This window comes from Trachemys scripta, chromosome 1 (genome assembly GCF_013100865.1).
Source record: "Trachemys scripta elegans isolate TJP31775 chromosome 1, CAS_Tse_1.0, whole genome shotgun sequence".
NCBI lineage: Eukaryota > Metazoa > Chordata > Testudines > Emydidae > Trachemys > Trachemys scripta.
The window spans coordinates 14,618,440-14,641,139 of record NC_048298.1 but is presented as its reverse complement, the minus strand read 5'-3'; the positions used below and the strand labels follow the sequence as shown (position 1 = coordinate 14,641,139).

The window sequence follows — 22,700 nt, the reverse complement described above, 5'->3', positions numbered from 1 at the left end:
TTCTTGTGTTTTGCAACAGATTTATTTTTCTCGTAAACATGAAACTCAATGAACTCTCCTAAATGATTAAGTTACATCCACCATACCTGTTTCCAGCAAAATATTTTGAGCTCTACTGTACAAGTTCAGGTGAATTTACTACAATGAGAGGAGTAAAGATAGCTTCTTTAAACTGTGAATTGTTCGATATTAAAGTCATTCGGTTTTATAGCAGCAGCTACATATTTCAGACCCAACCAGTTTAATCTTACACTTTGCCCACATCTGGTTAAAGCAGAGAGTACACAAACTACAGTATCAATAATCTAACATCAGATTAGCCTGGTTACAGGGAATTCAATAAAACTGCTATTCAGCACAAAAGCAGGATTCATTTCAAGTGTGTAATGAATACAAAACTATTCCATTTTATTAAAAGCTTCTCAAATATGAGTTAGCTTCCTGATTAAGCCTGTAACTACTTCATCTCATGTATAAACTGATCAGCTGTATCTATCTTGTTTCTCCTTTGACTGCATTAATTCAGCCAGATAGTGTGAATCATTCTCTGCTCTGAGTGATCATAAACTATGAGAAGTGGAGCTTGTTGTTAGAGGATGATTAAAAGATTCCACCGCAACAGATATATGTGGAGTTCTGTAAATTAGCAACTTATTTTACAAAATGAAAATTCTCTCTTCCCTAAAGCAAATGGAAATGCTAAAAAAAAAAAAAAAAAAAAAAAAAAAAAAGTGGTGTTGCCCTGTTGTCAATGAAATCAGTGGAAAAAACCCTGTAAAACTTCCTGGGGAGTAGGATCAGGTCCTATTCTAGAGGGAAAGGATGCATTTGCTTGGCAGGTAAAAATTTCCATTTATGAAGAGTTGGAGATCAGCATTCAGATGATACAGTCCATAACGTGGATCTGAAGCGTGTCCATGTCAGGTAGAATTTCTCCACACTTGGGACAGGAATGTACTGGAATATTCCTCTGCTGCTGCCGCCAGTCCTGAGGATCAGTTCCTGCAGAGAAAGAGCATTAAAACTATGTTAAACTAGATTTTCACTCTTTTGTGAAAATGTGAATTTAGTGCTGGCAAAAGATACCAAATTGATAGGCCTGTGGACTGTAGCTACGGAGCTGCAATTGCTGGCCCATCTTCAATTACAAAAAGGCCCTGAAGGCTGCTGGGCTAAGACAGAGCAGTCCTGAGAGTGCTCAGTATTGTGCCTCTTGACTGGCCTGGCAGCAATGCGAAGCTGGCTTATACTGGGGACAGCAGGGCCAGGCCCAGGATTTGATCCCATAACAATTATCTTCTATTAATTTACCTCTTTGTACAAGATGAGGTGAATGATCTTGATCCACTGATTCTCTGGCTCCATGACGATTCTGCATTTCCACCAAAGAGTTTCTGCAGAGATTAAAGAAGTTAAGAGGGTGCTCATTTTCAAGCACACACACAAAGCCTGGTAGAAAGAGAAATCTAGTCTAACCTCAAACAATAGGGAAAGCAGAAGGACTGTTTGATATGAACTGCTGAAGGGAACAATTTTAAAGTAGTATATGGCATCAACACAGAAGCTTCTGCCCTGGGACAAGTGCTAAGAACTCTGTCCTTTGGAACATTCTAAGGACTCAAATCATTTAATGCTCAATTGTAAGTGTTAAAAGACGAAGTTATACAGGAAAATATTTTGGGCTACATGTCTTGGAGAAGATGGGGTTTAATATGAGAATTGAAAGGTGGGTAAGGAAATGGGGAGACTACAATCGGTGAACTGCCAGGCTGGAGGGAGGTTACTAGTGAAGGATCTGTCTTGGAACAAATCTTATTTTATATTTTAATTAATGACCTGGCACAAAAAGTGGAAGTGTACTAATAAAGTCTGCAAGGGAACTAAGCTGGGAGGTAATGTCAATAGGGAGAGGACCAGATCATCATATAAGGAGGTTTGGATGACTTTAAAAACGGGAGTAATAGAAATAGGGTGAAATGAAATAGGGAATAGTGCAAGGTCATTCACTTAGGGACTAACAAGCATTTCTGCTATAAGTTGGGGACTTAAGTTGTAAACAACAGAGGAGGAAAACAACCAATGCACCAAGGTCTATCACAGGATGACTATGAGCCACCAATGTGATGTGGCCCTGAAAAAGGCTCATGCAATCCTAGGATGCCTCAGGTGAGGTATTTCCAGTAGTGATAGGGAAGCATTAGTAACATTGGACCTGGCACTGGTGATACCTCATCTGAAATACTATGTAAAATTCTGGTCTCTCATGTTGAAGAAAGCTGAATTCAAACTGGAACAGGTACAGAAGAAGGGCTACTAGCATGATCAGAGGAATCTTATGAGAGAAGACTTATGGACCTTGGCTTGTTTAGCCTAACCAAAGGACGAGACGAGATATGATTGCTCTCTAAATACATATGAGGGATAAACAACAGGGAGGGAGGGGAATTGTTTAAGTTAAGGTCCAATCTTGGAACAAGAACAAATGGATATAAATTGGCCAGCAATAAGTTTAGGCTTGAAATTAGACAAAGGTTTCTATCTCTCAGAGGAGTGAAGTTCTGGAACAGCCTTCCAAGGGGAACAATGGGGGCAAAAAACCTAACTGACTTTAAGACTTAGCTTGATAAGTTTATGGAGGGGATGGTATGATGAGATTGCTTACAATGCCATATGACCAATCCGCGACTGCTATTGGCAAATATCTCCAACAGCCAGAGATGGGACACTACACTCTGAGTTACTACAGAGAATTCTTTCCTAGTTGTCTGGATGGTGGAGCTTGCCCATATGCTCAGTGTCTAAAGGACTGCCATATTTGGGTCAGGAAGGAATTCCCCCAAGGTCAGATTGGCAGAAACTCTGGGGTTTTTTGCCTTCCTCTGCAGCGTTGGTCACAGGTCACTTGCTGGTTTGAACTAGAGTAAATGGTGGATTCTCTGTAACTTGAAGTCTTTAAATCAAGATTTGAGGACTTCTGTAATAGGCCTGTAATCTCTGGCTGAATTACTGAAGTAGGGAGTGGGGGTGAGGTTCTGTGTCCTGTGATGTACAGGAGGTCAGACTAGATGATGATGGTTCCTTCTGGCCTTAATGTCTAAACATTCTTATGTCTATTTGTCTTCAGTGTTCTGAACACAGCAGAGTGCAATTACATGAAATGTTTGCAGAGAGAATTTGGTTTCAAATTTTCAACTCTCTTCGATTGTATTGCCAACACAGATACTGTCAAATGCATGAATAACTTATCAGCAGGGCGATAAGTTGATTAAAAAAGCAATTAAAAAATTGGTCGCGATTAATTGCACTGTTAAATAATAATATAATACCATTTATTTAAATATTTTTGGATATTTTCTACATTTTCAAATATACTGATTTCAATTACAACACAGAATACGAAGTATACAGTGCTCACATTATATTTATTTTTTATTACAAGTATTTGCACTGTAAAAAACCAAAAGAAATAGTATTTTTCAATTCACCTAATACAAGTACTGTAGTGCAATCTCTTTATCATAAAAGTTGAGCTTACAAATGTAGAATTATGTAAAAAAACAACAAAAACTGCATTCAAAAATGAAACAGTGTAAAATTGTAGAGCCTGCAAGTCCACATAGTCCTACTTCTTGTTCAGCTCATCTCTCAGACAAACAAGTTTGTTTACATTTGCAGGAGATAATGCTGCCTGCTTCTTGTTTACAAGATCACCTAAAAGTGAGAACAGGCGTTCTCATGGCACTGTTGTAGCCAGCATCGCAAGATATTTACGTGCCAGATGCACTAAAGATTCATATGTCCCTTCATGCTTCAACCACCATTCCAGGGGATATACATCCATGCTGGTGACAGGTTCTACTCGATAACCATCCAAAGCAGTGTGGTCCGACGCACGTTCATTTTCATTATCCGAGTCAGATGCCACCAGCAGTAGGTTGATTTTCCTTTTTGGTGGTTCGGGTTCTGTAGCTTCTGCAGCGGAGTGTTGCTCTTTTAAGACTTCTGAAAGCATGCTCCATACCTCATCTTGCTCAGATTTTGGAAGGCACTTCAGCTTCTTAAACCTTGGGTCGAGTGCTGTAGGTATCTTTAGAAATCTCACATTGGTACCATCTTTGTGTTTTGTGAAATCTGCATTGGAAGTGTTCTTAAAATGAACAACATGTGCTGGGTCATCATCCGAGAATGTTATAACATGAAATATATGGCAGAAGGTGGGTAAAACAGAGCAGGGGACATACAATTCTTCCCCACGGAGTTCAGTCACAAATTTAATTAACACATTTTTTTAACGAGCGACATCAACATGGAAGCATGTGCTCTGGAATGGTGGCCGAAGCATGAAGAGGCATACCAATGTTTAGCATATCTGGCACGTAAATACCTTGCAATTCCAGCTACAAAAGTGCCATGTAAATGCCTGTTCTCACTTTCTGGCGACACTGTAAATAAGAAGAGGGCTGCATTATCCCCTGTAAATGTAAACAAACTTGTTTGTTTTAGCGATTGGCTGAACAAGAAGTAGGACTGAGTGGACTTGTAGGCTCTGAAGTTTTACACTGTTTTGTTTTTGAGTGCAGTTATGTAACAAAAAACAAAACAAAAAAACAATCTACATTTGTAAGTTGCAATTTGACGACAAAGATTGCACTACAGTACTTGTATGAGGTGAATTAAAAATACTATTTCTTTTATCATTTTTACAGTGCAAATATTTGTAATAAAAATAATATACACTGATTTCAGTTACAACACGGAATACAATATATACTCAAAAAAATTAATCATGATTTAAAAAAAATCATGCTTAATCGCAGTTTTAATCGCACTGTTCAGCAAAAGAATACCAATTGCCTGAGCAAAGGGCAGAAGAGAGGTCCTCCAAGCAGCCTAGAGTGGCTGTGTGGGAAGCAGCCAATCAGGGCCCAGCAGGTCAGTATAAGCGCTGCAGGGGAAGAGTGAGTTCAGTTCCTTGCTTTTATCTCACAGACGGACTGTATACGACTTGGATGGAGGACTGAGTCAGCAAAGGCCCACCAAAAACAGGTAGAGAGAGTGCAGGCACACATACTTGGTCGGGGGTGCTCGTGAGAGGTGAGTGCAACCCTGTTACACTGATTTATTCAGACCAGCCCCTGCACACAACGGGATCATGGAAGAGCAGATAAGAGCTCTCGGCCAGCAGCAGCAGACTGCAGGAGCTGCAAAGTCCCAGCAAGCTGTCCAGCAGCAGTATGGCAAAACCCTGGAGGGACTTTAACAGCAGCAACTCCAGGATCACCAGTCTCAGGCGTGGCAGGGAGCTTGGCAGCCATGACAGCCAGGCCCAGCCACTGCAGATGCTGCAAAGGAAAGAATCGGAAGACCCCACCATGGAGCTGCAGGTACTATGGACAAGTGGGGAAGGTGAGATGGGTTTACCCTGCTACAACCATGGCTTGTAAGACCAGACCAGTTGCCGTAAGAGCCATCGAGACCAGTGAAGGCCAGGCTGACCAAGACACCCGGCCACAAATGGCTGAGGCTTAGGCTGTAGTGAAGGCGGAACAGAGGATCATCAGGACTCAGTTTAGGGCTTGGAAGGCTACCCCAGGGACAACTGGTTTCTATTATGGGGAAATGGGTCACATAAGAAGGTACTGCCCCAAGAAAAACTCTAACTCAGGAAGGCAGTACTAGAACAATCATAGACCCAGGTCTCCCCATAACTGGCAAAGCTGGGCTAGACAAAGCAGCAGGATTGAAGCCCACAGGACAGAAATGAGAAAGCAGTTGTAGGGTTTGAACAGCTCTTTTGCTGAAGGCAAGACCCAGTCTCTGTCGTGAGGGAAGAGAACATGGGGAATGTACCTAATGTGTCGCAGGAACTGAGGCAGGACCAGGGCCCTGAAATTATTCTGATGGAGAAGAGCCCAGTGAGAGGACAGCGGGGTTCCCTGACGAGAGGTGTCAGACAAAGGGAAACCTGTTTCACAGGGCCTAGGAGCTCAGAGAACAACTGATAGCCAGGACTCTTGGTTGGGCACCAGGCGCCCCTACAACCTGCCAAACCAGATGAATGCTCTCTGGCATGAAATAAACAACAGGTTGAAGGCTTATGAGACCCAGATTCAGGAAACAGAACAGAGGTGGTTTCAATCAGTAAAATGGGAGCAAGAGCTGACCAGCAGTGCTTTCTGCTGCAAAATGAACTGACTAGGCTCCAGAACCTGCTCAAGGTCCAGCCAGGATCAAAGTGCAACTTGGCTAAGAAGAAAGACCCTTTTCCAGATCAGGCTCCTTCCTTAAGTAGCTCTGTGACACACCTATCAATTATGCCCTGCTTCTTCACTTCTCTCCCAGGCCTTTCTACCTGGAGAGCTAGTCATGGTAGTCTCTGCCCTGGTGCCTCAGGGTTTCTCTCCTAGGCCTCTCTACCTGGAGAGCTTTTAACAATTCCTTGTCCCAGTTAGTCTAACTCCAGGCAGAGAGGCCTGGAAGGGAACCCTGACCAAAAGGGGCAGAGATTATAAAAGCTCTCCAGGTAGACAGGCCTGGGAGGCAAGACCTTGAGCAACCAGGGCAGAAAGTAAATAGCTCTAGAGGTAGAAAGGACTGAGGGAGAAGACCCTGATCCACTGGGATGAGAGACTACCAAATCTCTCCAGATACTAGATATCTGGGTAGTGAAAGAATGGTTGGTTTGTTTTCTTTTAAGACACAGTTTATATCTATTGACTTACTTTTTAGAAGAGACCTGAAAAATCTGAACAAATGGGGTTTCAGATTAAGCCAATTTACAGAGAGAGTCCTTAGGTGAAATTCTGGCCCCACTGAAATCAATGGGGCCAGGGTTTCACCCACTGAGTTTAACTGTATATTTCAAGTAAGTATAATACTTTCATAATTCACAAGGGGGTGTCATATGGCTCAATTTATTTTGGTGCTTTGAGTTCTTTGGATCAATCTCGCACACACGCTCACTGTTCTGTCATCTGGCTAATTTCTTGCTTAAATCAGCTAGTTCACTATAAAGCCAAGTCTCTGGCTTCTAGAGCTTTTTGTTGTCGTTTGTTTTTTTAACTTTATTGAGGAGCACAGGTGTGTTGTGGCTTCAAACACTCATTAAAGCCAATGTTGATTTTAATGAGTCCCTAGCCAGCTCCCCAACACAAGAGACAACAAGATGATCCAGACAACTCGGTCAGAAACATGTTTGGAATTAATCAGTTTCTCACCTGCCAAGATTTTCAAGAGTAAGTTTCTCTTGTAGCAGGTATGTCAGCTGTACAGCCAACTGTTCTTTTTCCTCATGTATCTTCTCTCTTGCTTTTCTCTCAGCATGGAAGTCAGAACAATAAACCTCCATCTGGTCAGAAAAAATAAAATCATGTTCAGCATTTACTATTTAGATCAGATCTAACTATCAGTGTATAAATTAATCCCATTTGCCAACACAGCCAACCAGTATGTTATTGTATTGCAAAAGCCCCTATAAGCCCAACCAAAATCAGTGCCTCCGTTGTACTAGAAGCTGCACATACACATGGGAACATGTAGTCCAAGACCCAAAGAGCTAATAGCAAAGAAAGGCTGGGAGAAATCAGGCATCATCATCTCCATTTTACAGGCAGGACTGATGCCACAACAGTGAGCAGGAGACTTGTCCAAGGTCAGACAGAAAATCTCTGGCAGAGCCAGAAATTGGTCCCAGAACTCCAGAGTTCCAGTTCAAGACCAGCCTTCTTTCTATTCACACTTTACACCGATGACTTCATTTAATTTGACTAAAACCACCACTCTAACATTAAAGGAGCCAATTGAAAATAGAATATTTTTGTTCTATATCAACTACCAAACTTTTTATTGGTGGTGCGAAATTGTGTCACGTTCCAGACTCATTTAGTTCCCAGAAATCCCATCCATTAAGGTCAATGGTAGCTGGGAATTCAAAGTACAGATTCTACAAGGATCTATAGGGGAAACTCAAACAGGGAATTATATATCTGGACTCTTGTAAGTCTGTTTTAAATTATTCAGAGCAATTGCTTGAGCCATTAGGGTTTTTCTTCCAATTTCTGAACACTGGGAAGGAGAACTATCCAAGCCTCCCTGACTTTTCTGAAGGACACCCCGTACCTGAGCTCGGAGGACAGCCATGGTTTCAAGGTCTTCCTCCTGCTTAGCAATGGTCTGCTTCATTTCATCCATCTGTAGCTGTTTTGTAGCCAAAGCTCTCTCCGCCAGCTCTAGCTTTTTATTCAGGTCCTCTACCACCGCCTTATCCACTCTCGCCAACTGCAAGGAAGAATTCATTTAAATGGCCTGATTTCCCCCCACCCCTCCCCCAAAAAAGATCCATCAGCTCAAGGCTACTTCCGGCTCCCAGATATACAGCTCTCACCAGTCCCCACTGTGTCAAGCCCAAAAGGAATTTCTTGATGCAGTCTATGAAGATCTTCCCTCTTTTTTTTTTTTTTTTTTTTTACTGAAGAGTAAGGTCTCTGTTAAAAGTACTGGGAAAAGCAACCAAGTTCAAAGCTAAGGCTTAATTAACCCTATTCTTCCCGCTATTGCAACATATATTGTATAGTACTTTATTATATGTATTCCAGGAGCCTCAGTCATATATTGGGACCTGACTGGGTGAGGCACTGAAAAAAAAAAAAAAAAAAAAAAAAAACCAACAACAACTAAAAAGAAGATCCCTGCCCCAAAGACCTTATTTTCTTAAGATTACACTAACATTTAGATGCTTAACTTCTGACTCTTGAGTTGGGATAGACTAAGAATTGCTGAAATGTATGCAATTGTGTCTCATTGCCGTAGCTTGCAGCCTACAGAGGATATCAGCACTAACCCAGCAGAGATGTGGTTCATCTTTAGTTGAAGTGGTGGGAGGTGGCGTTTGTGTTTTTGGAGCAGGAGATGTCAAGGTGTGTCCTTACTAATGACCATGAAATCTATGTGGCTATGGTGTATGGTAAAGCTGAAAAATCATGAAGTCATTGACCACAATATTGTTACAATCCACATTCATTTCTCTCCCCTAAAACTCATTGCAATTTCGCTTCATAACCAGTTTACCTCGTTGTTTTTTAGTTCTTCAATGGTTTTCATTGCATCACTGAGTTCAGGGAGAAGCTTGCTGTACGTATGCTGCAAGTCAGAAAACTTTGTCCTGTTTAAGAGAAAAAAAATTACATCTGAAATGCTACTTCTATCATCTTCCATTTTGTTAAATTGTTCCACTGGCTCCCACTTTAGGATTTCTTTCATCACTCCTCCCCGTCAAACTTGCAAATCCCCAGCGTTTAAGACACCGATCCAGAAAGCTGAAGGACTAACTATCAACTATCAGAATTTTCTCCAGTCTGACTTTACTTTTTTACAGGAAAATAAAAACAAAACAAAAAACCACAAAAACCTCTAACAACTTACAAATGGTATTTCAGTCTGACGATAAAAAGTAGCCTTCTATCCCTCACCATACCCTCTCTCAAAGTCTCTGGTGCTGGTCTTTTCACAGATTTCAAGTCCAGAAGGGACCATTCCGATCACTTAAATCAGGCCTCCTGTAGTACAGGCCAAAGAATCTCACCCAATAATTTCAGCACCAAGCCCATAGCTTCTGTGAGAGATACAGCATATCTTTTGAAAAGATAGCCAGTCTGGACTTGAAGATTTCAAGTGAAGGAGAATTTGCCATATCCCTAGGTAAACTGCCCCAGTGGTGACTTACCCTCATTGTTAAAAATTTGTCCCTTATTTCCAGTCAGACTTTGTCTATCTTCAGCTTCCAGCCATTTGATCTCATTATGCTTTTTTCTGATAGATTAAATTGCCATATAATATCCAGGTAGGTGCTTATAGACCATGGAACAGTCACCTCTTTAACATCTCTTCATTAAATAAAATGGACTGAGCTAAGCTTTTGAAGTAGTGTTTCTTAACAGCTTTTAATTCTTTTATGACTATTATTTGTGGCGCTTCTTACCAAAACACTGGCCCCAGCAGAGTTTGGAGACATTGGTGTCTCCCATGCCCTCTTCTCTCACTCTTTCTGAGCAGCTTGGTTTTTTGCCTTCCTCTGCAGCATGAGGCATGGGTCACTTGTAGGTTTAAGCTAGTGTAAATGGTGGATTCTCTATATCCAAGTCTTTAAGCCATGATTTGAGAACTTCAGTAACTCAGCCAGAGTTTAGGGGTCTACTACAGGAGTGGGTGGGTGAGGTTCTGTGGCCTGCAGTGTGCAGGAGGTCAGACTAGATGATCATGATGGTCCCTTCTGACCTTAGAGTGTATGACACTTCATCCATTCTCCTGGTGCCATCTGGGCCATTTGGGTTACTTTCTCTAGAGCAGGAGTTCTCAAACTTTATTGCACCACGACCCCCTCTGGACAACAAAAATTACTACGTGACCCCAGGAAGGGACCAAAGCCTGAGCCTGTCCAAGCCCCTGCTACCCTGGAGCGGGGGCAATGCCAAAGCCTGAGCCCTGCTGCCCCGAGCTGGGAGGAGGCAAAGCCGGGGGCTTCAGCTCAGGCAGAGGGCTCCGGTTACGGGTCCCGCCACTTAGGTCTGAAGCCCTCAGTCGTCAGCTTTGGCCCTGGGGTGGTGGGGCTTGGGCTTTAGCCCTGGACCCCAGGAAGTCTAATGCCAGTCATGGCGACCCCATTAAAATGGGGTTGTGATCCACTTTGGGGTTCTAACCCACAGCTGGAAAACCACTGCTCTAGAGCACCGTGCTCATGACCAGAGCGCTTCCAGTAACAATGTGAACACGTCTACAAACATTTGAGAGTATCCAGGGTACTGTCTTGTTCCCACCAGAGTAATGGTCAGTTCCCAAGCCTTTCCTTAACGTAACTGTCTTCAAGCCCTGCATATAACTGATTGCAGCTCTTGGGTCCAAGGAAGTGACAAATTAGGGAACTGCTCACAAGAGCCTGTTATAATAATTAATCCAACTGATCTGCCTTGGTACTGAAATGCCTGGTAGACCTTGCTCAGTATCTACAAGCATAAACTGCTTGTCTTGATTTTCAAGACCCCTCACAGCCTATCCTAAAATTTGTGTCTATGTCTGTCAGACTGGAGTAGTTCAGTTTTATGGCTGGTCACATGTAGCCATCATTTGGATGTAACCTCAGAGGGGAGGTTCCTCAGATTTATCCTTAAAAAATAATTCAGTTGCATTTCCACTTTCTTTTGTAAGCCAAGTGAAGAAAATGCCTATTATGTAGCAACCTGGGGAATTAAACTTAGTCCAGACAAGTGAAATTATTAACTGGCTGCTGGACAAAACTACCAACCTGCAGAAATTCCTGCTGATTGGGAGATGAGCCCCGTGCTACACGCTGGGGACAGCATATGGGTAACTAGCCAAGTGCAGTCTTTCAAAAATGCATTGTGAGTATGTTTGTGCAGCTCCATAGGAAAAATTTAATAAAATACAGTAACAGGCTAGGCAAAGTATCCATTTCTTCACCTTTTGTAAGGAAAAAGCCAAGATGGGAAGCCAGTTTGTGTTTCTGGCCTCAGGCTGGATACAGTAAGTTAATGTATGCAATATTTGAAGGCAGGGATCTGTTTAGATCAGCAACACGTCCCTGAGATGGCAAAGTACAACTTGTGCCCTTCTCTAGCTGTATACAAGTCAGAGGTTAGAGCTGGGATTTCCCCAAAGGTTGGGGCTCTTTGGAAGTGAAGATCCACTTTGGGCCTACTGTAGAGAGAGGTTTGAATTGTCAACTTTGATAAACGGAAGCTATCTGGATCCAGTTCAGATTAATCTCTACAAGCTCAATTTAACAGGGGGGGAGGGGGAAGGAGTATGCACACACAGTCACATCTGAGATTCAATTACTCCTTGGATACATTACCATAGATTCTCCCCACCTGACCTCTACATATCTTTGTAAAGTACAAAATCTTGTCACACTCACTTTTCTTCCTTTGTTTTGGCTTGTTCCAGTTTGAGCTCTGACTGCATGCTCTCCACCTGAAGCTCTAGCTTTTTAATGCTATATAGGTGCTGCTGCCTCTCATCCAAATCTGCTGAAGTAACAGAGTTTTTTCTTTCAAGTATCTGACACCTGACAAAAAGGAAGGAGAGTGGTTATCTTTCCTATCTCCCTTTTTTTGATGGAAGTCATCATGATGGGTATCATACAAAGAGAACCTATATTTGTGATTAATATTTACCCCCAAAGCTTATTTCATGAGACTGAAGAAAAAACCCCATGCACAACTGTAAGAAAATAAAGGGATTGAACTATACCCTTTTCCTTAGGTTATATGCTCTCAAAAAGATGGGAATTGTGGCTAAAAGTTTTTAAAAAATGGATGCCTAAAGTGAGGCTCTTACTTTTTTTTAAATGCACCTAATTAAGTGGCCTGATTTTCAAGTGTGCTGAGAACTCGTGTGAATAATGGTTCAAATTGGGCCCTTACCTGCTTTTCTTAAGATTGCAAATCTCTTCCTTCAAGGGATTTCATTTATTTTAAAATGCCCCTTCACATCAGAAGGGATTAAATCCTCAGTCTGTAAATCAGGATTCACATGGTCTATTGCTAACTCTGCTTGACTCGGGGTGGCATCTCAAATCTTGCGAAAGCCACTGAGGACTAGATCCTCAAAGGTATTTTAGGCACCTAACTCCCACAGAAATAAATAGTAGTCAGGTGCCTAAATACTTTTGGATATCTGGGCCTTTGTTTCCGGACCTGTAAAATGAGATTAATACATACCCACTTCTCAGAAGTATCATAAGGCTTAATCAATAATAATATCTAGCTTTAATATAGTGCTTTTCATAAGTAGAACTGAAAGCACTAGTTAGTGTTTGTAAAGCTTGTTAAACTCCCCAGATGGAAGGGGTTATGAACATTAAGATGATCATCAGCAGAACATTTCCTTTTCTGAGCCTTACTTTTCTTGAAGCCTCTTCTGGATCAGCTCAGCTTCTTTTAATTTAGCATGGGCCTCCTGAAGTTCTTTGAAGAGGGATGAGACCTGCAGGTTCAGGATTTCTATTTCACTACCAACCTGTCAGAAAGAAGGATATTATACTTAGACAATTCAAGATTTGAAAACTGCAAACAAACTAGACACCTATATCAGGCAACCACCATTCTCTTTCTAAAGAGAATAGCACAAATCATTCAGCACCAGTAAACTCTGCTCCACTGTGAGATTAATATAAAGATCTTGCAATTGCTGAGCATTCCTAAAGAAAGCAGAGCTGCAATTTTGGGCACCCCAAACGTCTTTAAAATTCTGGGGAAATGGCCACAGACTACCTCTCCAACCATCACCTGCCTCCAAACAGGAAAGTAATGGCAGGCAAACTCCAGCATCATCTGACCTCTCAACTTCCTGAAAACTTCAAGACCAGGGGACAGCACAGCCACAACCCTAGTGGCACTTTAAGACAACTCTCCTCCTAACAATGGACAAAAGTCATCTCCAAGCTGCTGCTGACCCGCTTACATGACTTAGCTGGAGTAGATGGTACAGTATTGCAACAGCTGCAGTCCTCTCTCTCACACCAGACTCAGTGGTGATGGGTAACTGCTCCTGGTCCCTCAGGGCTCTCACCTGCATGGTCTCCAAAAGATCCACCCTGCTCTCCTGGCCCCCTACAACATCTGCATTGGTGAAAGTTGCTTGGAGAGTTGGTGAAACAACATGAGCTCTGCTGCCAACAACACATTGAGGAAACCCAGCTATACACTTCATGTTTTCACAGATGCAGCCAGCACAGTCATAAATATGTCACAATGCCTACATCTGGATTAAGGGTATCTGACTCAACCTGAACCCAGGCAAGACTGAAGTGATCAGAAGAGGAAAATACTTGAAAAAATTTGCTAGGACATCTCCCACCCTGTTCATCAGACTGATATGGAGAGGTAGTTTGGCTGGGATACTACCTGGTCATTTAGGGGATGGTGAGTATCAAATGGCTGGGATTCCCCTACCCTTCAAATGGTTTGTGGCGGCAAAAAAAAAAAAAAACCCCCACACAAACACACCACCTTCTTCCACTTTCAGCTGCTACAATCCTCTACCCCTTCTTCCTTGAAAATCTAGCCCCAATAATCCATGCATTTATCACCTTCAGACTTGATTACTATAATTCACTGTACTTGTGGCTAAACATTCGAGCAACAGAGAAACCAGCTTATGCAGAATACAAATGCCAGCCACTGTGAGCTTACTACTTTGTTCTTCATTGGCTTCCACTGTCAGTTCAAGGCCTTAATTCGAAGGATTAAAACCCAGCTATATCAGTGACTGCATCTATGTCCAAGACAGTTGTGCTCCTCCATGGCAATGAACTCACCAAAACCAGGGGGGGAAATGCATTAATGCTAGGAGAGAAATAACCCCCATCCAAATATGGATTCAGGCCTGAACTCTGCAGCTAGGGTCTGTCTTTTACACCATATTGCCAGTGGATTGTGGCCCAAGACATGGGAGGATTACTCCAAATTAGAGGGATTCTCTGTGGGCATAAAAGCTCCTATGTCACTCCTTCATGCCCTGTTTAGAGGGCATGGTCAAGATAGTTGGGCATGAGTGGGACTCCACTATGTTCCACTGATTCCCGGCTGCTGTAACTGCCTCTTGGAGCCATTGGTAGTTTGTGTAATTTAGAACAACCTTCAGGAGAACCAGTCCAGGATCAGGGGAGCATGGAGTTCACCTTTGTATCTTCCTCTTGAGCTTTGCCCAATGCTCCTCAGGTTCAGCCAAAGGGCTGGACACTTGTATCATTAACACCAATCTTGCCTGACCCAGTTCTTTGTAGTTGCTCAAAATCACCCAGATGACTGGTACATACCGTCTTTGCCCTTTCATCCTCTTCTTCTGCCCATTCCGTTTGAGTTCCACTCTCCAGATAATCAGCCACTTCCTTCTCCAGCGTTGATAGCCTGAGAAACGTAAGGAGCCAATGACGACAGTTTCAACACGCATTCAGTATGAGATAATGAACATTTTAAAAAGTGGGAGCATTCAGAGACCATATGCTATTGCTGTATATATTACTCTAACATTAACGTTTCCCGTAGGAGTCAAAAAAAAAAAAAAAAAAAAAAAAATAAGCACACACTGAAATATGAAGATATGTCCAGAAGCTGATTTTTTTTTTTTTGGATTCCCCCACATACCTTGCCCTTACTTCATTTTTATATATAAAGACATACAAGTTAATTTTCATGGTACAGGAATAAATGGGGATTCAGCTGTAATGATCAATGTTCATAGTGATCATGCCACAGTACAAATGAAAGCCACTTTCCAAAAATCTTTTTCTATGGGTATGGATGCATCTGTCCCTTGCGTCTCTTGGAAGTTGGGAATACGATCAGAAATATCAATTCTGAATCCATTTTTTCCTTTGAGGTTTTCAAATGGTAAGGAGAATTTCACACTTTTTTGAGGATACATCTACACTACAAATTAAGGTGCAATTAATTTGTGGGTAGGTACATCCATACTAACTTTAATATAGCAGCATGGACTCTAGTGTGGGCTAACAACCTGAGTACATAGTATCCCAGGCAGGCTTTTACTGGGGTAGTTAGCCTATGCAGAAACCTGTGACAACTACATCTTCACTGTTATTGTTACCTGTGCTAACCAGATTAAAGCCAGCATGTGTACGCCTGCCAACACTACAAAAAACAATTTAAACTGCAGTGTAGACATACCCTGAGGATATGCCTACGCTGCTATTAAACACCCTCAGCTCGCCCGTGTCAGCCTGAGGGGCTTTGGCCATGGAGCTATTTAATTGTGGTGTAGCTATATGGTGTAGCTCAGGCTGGAGGTGTTTAATTGCATGGTGTTTAATTGCAGTGTAGACATTGCCAATAGCCCAATTACTTTCTGGATAAGCTGGTTTTCACTTCTAGGAAGGCCGTTTAGAACCATTATGTGACTGATTTGTGCTGGCATAGTGTCTACTCTGAACAGATCTCATACGGTCCTTGCAAAATGGAAATCGTGGAGCAGCTTCTGCTCATACCAGTGAAATTCCATTAACTTGAACAGTTACTTCCAATTTACACCAATGTGACTGAGCTTATGCAGTTTCATCTGGGACATTCATTTTAGGTATCTGGAATTAAATTTATTTTAGGCATTCTAGGGAGCTTTCAAAAAAAGATGTATCTGAGAGTCTCAAACATTAAAGAATTAAAGCCCTGTGAAGTAACTATTGTTATTCCACTATATAAAATTTGACTTGCCCAAGGTTCCCTAGAAAGGACATCACACCATGAGAATATTTCATTGGAAAACTGCAGAGAACAGTGTGTGAGCAATTCATGAGGTAAAATGTTCTCAAATATCCATCATACCATTTCACTTTCATTTTGGGAAACTACAAACCCAGAGGGGGCAATGGGAAAAGGATCCTGAGCTGCTGTGTGTTAAGAGAATTAAGAGAACAGGAGATAGAAGAGAACCTGTGATTTACCCCTCCCATGGCTACAATAAAGGAGTCCTTATGAGATAAATGTTGGTCAATGCACAGCGACATGTACTACAGCCCATATACTACTGTCAACATCATATTGACATTTTAGCTTGTCCCTGTCTAGCCACGGGTTTGGTAGCTTTGGCTGAAATGGTTCTAAGGGATAATGGTTGCAATTCAAAATATTTGTTACCATCTATTATATACCTCTCCTTGTGTTCTTGAAGTTCCTTTTCAAGGGTCTCCCTCATCTGAGTCTCATTTCTAAGGCAACAAAGAAGTTGGCTAACAGTAAGCTCTTCAGATTCCAAATTCTTTGGTTCATCCACAGATCTGCTCCTGCTATGATCAAACATGCTATTAGTACAGGTGATTACAAATTAATTTTACAGTCCACCATTTGCCTAGCTGAATGCCAAGATTTTCAGAAGCGACTAGTGATTCTGGATGCCCAACTTAAGAGACCTTATAGCAGGGGTCGGCAACCTACGGCACGCGAGCCGATTCTGAGTGGCACTCAGCTCCCTGCCGCAGTCCCGGCCCTCAGCCCCACTCAGCCCCCACCCTGCTCACCGCTCTCCCCTGCGGGGGCAGGAGGCAGAAGCTTGATTCTGCAGCAGCCAAGCTTCCCCCCTCCCCCGCTTCTTCCCCCAGCGTGGTGCTTTCCTGCCCCTCCTCCTCTCAGTCCCTGGCCCTAGCGAGGGGGAGGGGTAGGGAGAGGGGGAAGAGCGGCAGTGTGCTCCCTGCTCCGTAGAGGACACAGAGAGAGGTAGGGACGGAGCCTGGGGGAAGGGGGTGGAACAGGGCATATCCCTTCCAGCCCCCTGCCCTGAGCACCCCCACGAGCCGAGCACCCCAGCCTTCTGCCCTGCACCCCCCACCCCAACACACACCCAGCCTTCTGCCCTGCACCCCCCACATTCCCCAGCCTTCTGCCCTGCACCCCCCACCCCAAAACACACCCAGCCTTCTCCCCTGCACCCCCACGCCCCCAGCCTTCTGCCCTGCACCCCCCCACCCCAACACACACCCAGCCTTCTGCCCTGCACCCCCACAGCCCCATCCCTCTGCCCTGAACCCCCCACAAACACATTCAGCCTTCTGCCCTGCACCCCCCACAACCCCAGCCCTCTGCCCTGATCTCTGAACCTCCGCCACACACACCCCAGCCTTCTGCCCTGAACCCCCTCCCCCAGCCCTCTGCCCTGACCCCTGAAACACTTCCCCCTCCCCCCCTCAGGTCTGGGGTCCCGGCCACAGGCCCTGATCAGCCCTCTGCCGGCCTAGGTGAACAGAACCCCAGGCTGGCAGCAAGCTGAGCAGGCTAGTGGCGTAAGATCAGCATTTTAATTGACACTTTTTAAACATTTTGAAAACCTTGTTTACTTTACATACAATAGTTTAGTTATATAATATAGACTTATAGAAAGAGACCTTCTAAAAATGTTAAAATGCATTACTGGCACGCGAAACCTTAAATTAGAGTGAATAAATGAAGACTCGGCACACCACTTCTGAAAGGTTGCCGACCCCTGCCTTATAGGGATCACATTTTCAGAAATTGTTGAGAACCAGCCCTCTGAAAGTCAGGCCCTATTAGGATGTCTCAAGTTGGATATCCAGAAAATGAGTTTTGCCAAAAGACTAAAATAGCGGCAGCCCATGATCTTCAAGATCTGGCTCCATGACCATGAGTGCAGTTCTTGCTTTGAGCACCACTTCAAAAACAGCTCATAACAAGAGGGAGGATGTATTTAACCACTTAACTGAGTAGATCTATGCAAAAACAGAAACCTGACATTTAAAATATTCACAAATATATTATAGGTCATTTTGTGGAACCAAAGTGTTGCTTTTCATGATGGATGTCTTCACAAAATGGCTTTTCCAATTAAACTTCACATCTCTCTACAAAACAATTCCCCCCCGCCCCAAAATCCCAGTAAAATGACATTTTCACTAAAATTGCCTTATTTTTGAGCCAATAAACCCTGTAGTATTTCACCCCCATAAAATGCTTGTTTATGTCAGATTATGATAGTGGAAGACACAGTAGTTCAAGACATCAAATCCGAGACCTCACTACAAGTAATAGGGAAATTAACTTTCCTGTGATATGACACAACCTTCCACTCCTTGTGGCGTGGGAGTGTGTGTCTGACTATTCACTATGTTCATACTCCCTACACTTTGTGATAGGATGTATAGGAATCATATTACGTGCTACTGAAATGTAGCAAGCATGTCACATGGGATTATCTAAGCCAGTCCTTGCTACTAAATTGGGCAGCATCCAAAATGGAAACTTTAATAGTATCAGCTGCCTAAGCCTATGAAGAAGTACAAGTTCATCAAGGAAAAAAGCCTCAGGTATAAGAGTTCATGTGAAGATAGAATTGTGAGAGGAGTCTTAAGCAATACATTCTGTGATTTAAAAAAAAAAAAAAATCAAGCTTGAAACAGCCCCAGACTCCACATACATGTAGGCAGCTGCTTTGTTGGTCCTTTGGTTATTAGCAACATCCTGATTTTCTTTTAAAGCTGCATTTGATTCTCCCTCCTATTGGGGATAAAAAGAATATTAGCTTTGGTATTACACTAGCTAGCGACAACTTGGAATCTGCTTTTATTTCATTTACTTTTTAAATAACAGAAAGGTGAGGAAGAATGATACCATGACAATACAACTACACAAGATTCTGGGGAATAAATCTCACATTTGGAAATTTTAAAAGTTAATATTTAACATGTACTCTGGCCACCCCGTTATACAGATCAAGTGAGAAGGACAATAGAGAAGCCATACCTTCCCCCTGCAATCTTTTGCAATTAATTTTTTCCTTAACCAAAAAATCAGATCAGGCAATTGACATGCTCAGCAATATCAGAGATGACTTCCAGTATAGGTCTAACAACCACTCATTTGTGGGAAGCCAACAATCTGCCCTCCCATAGGGAATAATTTCTCTCTGCCAGTATAGAGCCCAATGCCTTCCTGATTGAATTTTGTAGCCATAATGGGGCATAAGTTGAGCTTGCAGCTTGAAGCTTCCCCAGCAACTCTAGAACCTCAGTGAGTGAGGGTGAATTAAACCCCCTCAGCCTCACGCAGCAATTGCCCTTCCAGGCATGGATCCACTACCATAAAAATGATCAAGAAATGATTGATTTTGTCCATGAAGAAGCCTCCACAGAGTCAATGGTGATAGTAAAAGTAGCTCTCTCTGTCTTTAGCACAGTTACGACACAGAAGTTTTGAATATTTAAAATTGAGTTAAACTGAGTTTGACAGAATCTCTAATTTCTGTCGACAGAAAATGGAACCCTTTCCTTGCCACCAGGAGAGAAAAAAAAACAAACCCCACACATGCAAGTTTCCCCTGAACTAAATACAGCACAAAAGCGAACCTATGGCATGCAATTCCTGCTCCAGGCATCTCCCTGGAATGGAGTCAGCACAGTGTGCAGGAAACAGACTGAACAGGAGAGAATGGAGAACAGAAACGGCATCTAGTTCTCCAGCCCTCACTCACACACACATAAGGGCCCTCATTACTATAGGAGAAGGTAGACAAAAATCCCTTTAAAGAATAATCCCCAGCATAAAGTTAACTACTCAAAACTACTCAAAAAACCAGTAGGTTATTCACTCACGCTAGGGTATATCTTCTGTGCAACCTGTGTTGCTGCTATTAGGGTTGGGGTTGCTAGTCCCCCTCTCAAAGTGGCATACTGTCTTTTCAACACATTGCACAGGGACTGAGCTGTGCATTTGCCATTACTATTACAGGAAACTGCACTGCTAAATCCCTCACAGATCACACAGAAATTTGCCCTCGAAAATATCCTGTCTTAACCACAAAGACTTTTCAGATTGTGCTCTCTGTACTCTTCCTGCAATAGGCCAACTGATAATTCTTGAAGCAAAAATATGGTGCTGTTAATGATTTGTTCCCAATAACTTACACTCATTCTGATCTCAACAAAAGAGTCCTCTGTCGAAGGGACATTGAGTTTGAGCTGTAGTTCTGAAACGATGGCAAGCAGATCTGCCTTCTCAGCCTGGAGCCGCAGCAACTGGGTCTTCAGCTGCTTAGTTTCCTGGGTCATTTCCTCCCTAGGAACTGTGCAGTTCTCCTGGGAAAGATGTAAAATACACACCATATTAGCCAATCAAACAGAAATCCAAAACTACTCAAGCAGAAGTGCTGAGGCAAAGACAACACAACAGCATCCTAACACCCTGACCATTGTTAGGTATGCCTTGAAAAAGTCAGTGAATAAACTATTTAAATTTGCTTTGATCAAACTGCATTAAACTAAGTTATCAAATGATAAAACCACCTCCTGAAAAGCTGGAGCCCAGTTTAGAAAAATGCACCTGATTCTCCTCGTCAACACTGCTGTAAACCAGGAGTAACTCCATTCAAGTCAACGGAGCTACACTGGTGTAAGCAAGGGGAGACTCAAGCTCATTAAACCCAGTTCTCCCCTATCTACACTGCAAGAACAAACTGTGTTTTAAGTTAACCATGTCAGGGAGACAAATGTGTTTTCACTGGGTCCTTCAATACGGTAAATTCCATAGTGCCGACAGGACTATTTTAAATACTTGGACAATACAGTGTTGGAGCCATGTAAATAGGTCGATTCTAAATCCTTTATCTCTTCATTCCTCATTCCCCATCATTGACTCCAACACTCTGGGCTCCATTCCCCACCAGTCTCTCCTTGGACGTATAACTATTCCCTCTCCTGTGTACAGCCTTCTTCCTCACTTCTTTCTCCAACTCATCTGGGATCCTCCCTCCTCTCTGCCTGGAATCTCTCCAAATGCCCCCGTCTGCTCCTTTCCCTACAATCTCTCCCCCTATTCCCCATCTCTTCACATCTGTGATTTCCCCGATCCCTTCTTCCAAATCTCTCCCTCCTACCTCTTCTTTGGAAGGACTCTCCAAATCTCCACAGTCTCCCCACATCTTGCCCAGAGTCTCTCCTCCCCCTCCTCAGGGGGTGGGGGGAGGATTTGAGGACCCTTTTTTTGGCCTCTACTTAACCATTAAGCTCCAGTTTCCACCCCTCCCTATGGTGTCTTGCTCCACTCCCAATCCTTCCCCTTGAGTTTGTCTCCCTCTGCCCCAACAGGGCTTCAACACTCAGCTCACAGCCTACCGCACTGCCACTATGAGTTCTGGGCAACCCCCCTGAGTCTCCTCCATTCCCTTCTATGCTGCATCCTCTGCCCCAGTTCCTTTCCCCCCTCCCCCCACTATACGTTCCCCAGCTCCTAAAGTTTTGTCATGCTGGCATCTGCTCTGGTGCTGCCTCTCCTCATATAGCATCTCCTCCACCTCCTGTTGCCTCTGATTTTGTGTTTAGACCAGGAGGGGAAGTAGCCTTATCACAGCCCTTGCTGGCAGGAAGGCAGAAGTGTAGGGGTTTTTCCTCTCAAAATTATTCTGAGTGCTTGTGTTTATAGGTCTGTGAAGGCCAAAGGATGGATCTGTGATTCATCAGTATTTGAAACCGTGAGAGCACATGAGGTCACCTAACAAGTAGCAAGTGGCTATGATGTATTTTAATTAAGAAAAGGTTAAAGTGAAAAGATAGGATTCAAAGTGGCACTTAAATAAAGTTCATCTTAAATAAGGGACTGTTTCACATTCTCTCTCTGAAGAGAATTTAGGTTACAATCAGGACAATTCCTTAAAAAGGAAAATAGTCTTGGCTTAAGTGACATTGTCAGGCTAGAAATCACAAACAGTAATAAGTGTCCTTGCCTAGGTCACCACCACAAGAGATTCTTAACCCTGAAAAAAAATCAAGTTTTACTTCTTGAATTTCTTTTAGTTCAATGAAAACAAACTTGTCTCTAGAAGGTTCTGTGGCACCTTTAAGACTAACAGATGTATTGGGGCATAAGCTTTCGTGGGTGAATGCCCACTTCGTCAGACACATGTAATGGAAATTTCCAGAGACAGGTATAAATATGCAGGCAAGAATCAGCAACCAGATCAGCTAAAACATAACCTGTTCATTCACCTGCACGTCCACCAATGTTATATATGCCATCATGTGCCAGCAATGCTAGGGTTACCATACGTCCGGATTTTCCCGGACATGTCCGGCTTTTTGGGACTCAAATCCCCGTCCGGGGGGAAATCCCAAAAAGCCGAACATGTCCGGGAAAATCCGGCGCCGCTGGGCGGCCGGGGGGTGCGCCGGG

At 43.1% G+C, this 22,700-nt stretch overlaps 1 protein-coding gene across 2 annotated transcripts in view; it reads right to left on the bottom strand.

The window, feature by feature from the left end:
* Nucleotides 1-22,700, bottom strand: part of OPTN (optineurin) — a 27,845-nt gene continuing 5,145 nt past the window's right edge. The window contains exons 3-13 of one of the 2 annotated variants that reach the window (XM_034764989.1): nt 20,441-20,611; nt 18,955-19,034; nt 16,682-16,816; nt 14,834-14,924; nt 12,917-13,032; nt 11,930-12,079; nt 9,067-9,160; nt 8,119-8,277; nt 7,218-7,348; nt 1,312-1,394; nt 1-1,002 (exon numbers count right to left, since the gene is read on the bottom strand). In XM_034764989.1, the coding sequence (XP_034620880.1) occupies nt 878-1,002; nt 1,312-1,394; nt 7,218-7,348; nt 8,119-8,277; nt 9,067-9,160; nt 11,930-12,079; nt 12,917-13,032; nt 14,834-14,924; nt 16,682-16,816; nt 18,955-19,034; nt 20,441-20,611 (1,335 nt within the window). In that variant the 3' untranslated portion in view covers nt 1-877. The remainder of the gene's footprint in view (nt 1,003-1,311; nt 1,395-7,217; nt 7,349-8,118; nt 8,278-9,066; nt 9,161-11,929; nt 12,080-12,916; nt 13,033-14,833; nt 14,925-16,681; nt 16,817-18,954; nt 19,035-20,440; nt 20,612-22,700) is intronic. The other variant, XM_034764997.1, reaches the window with a different exon arrangement.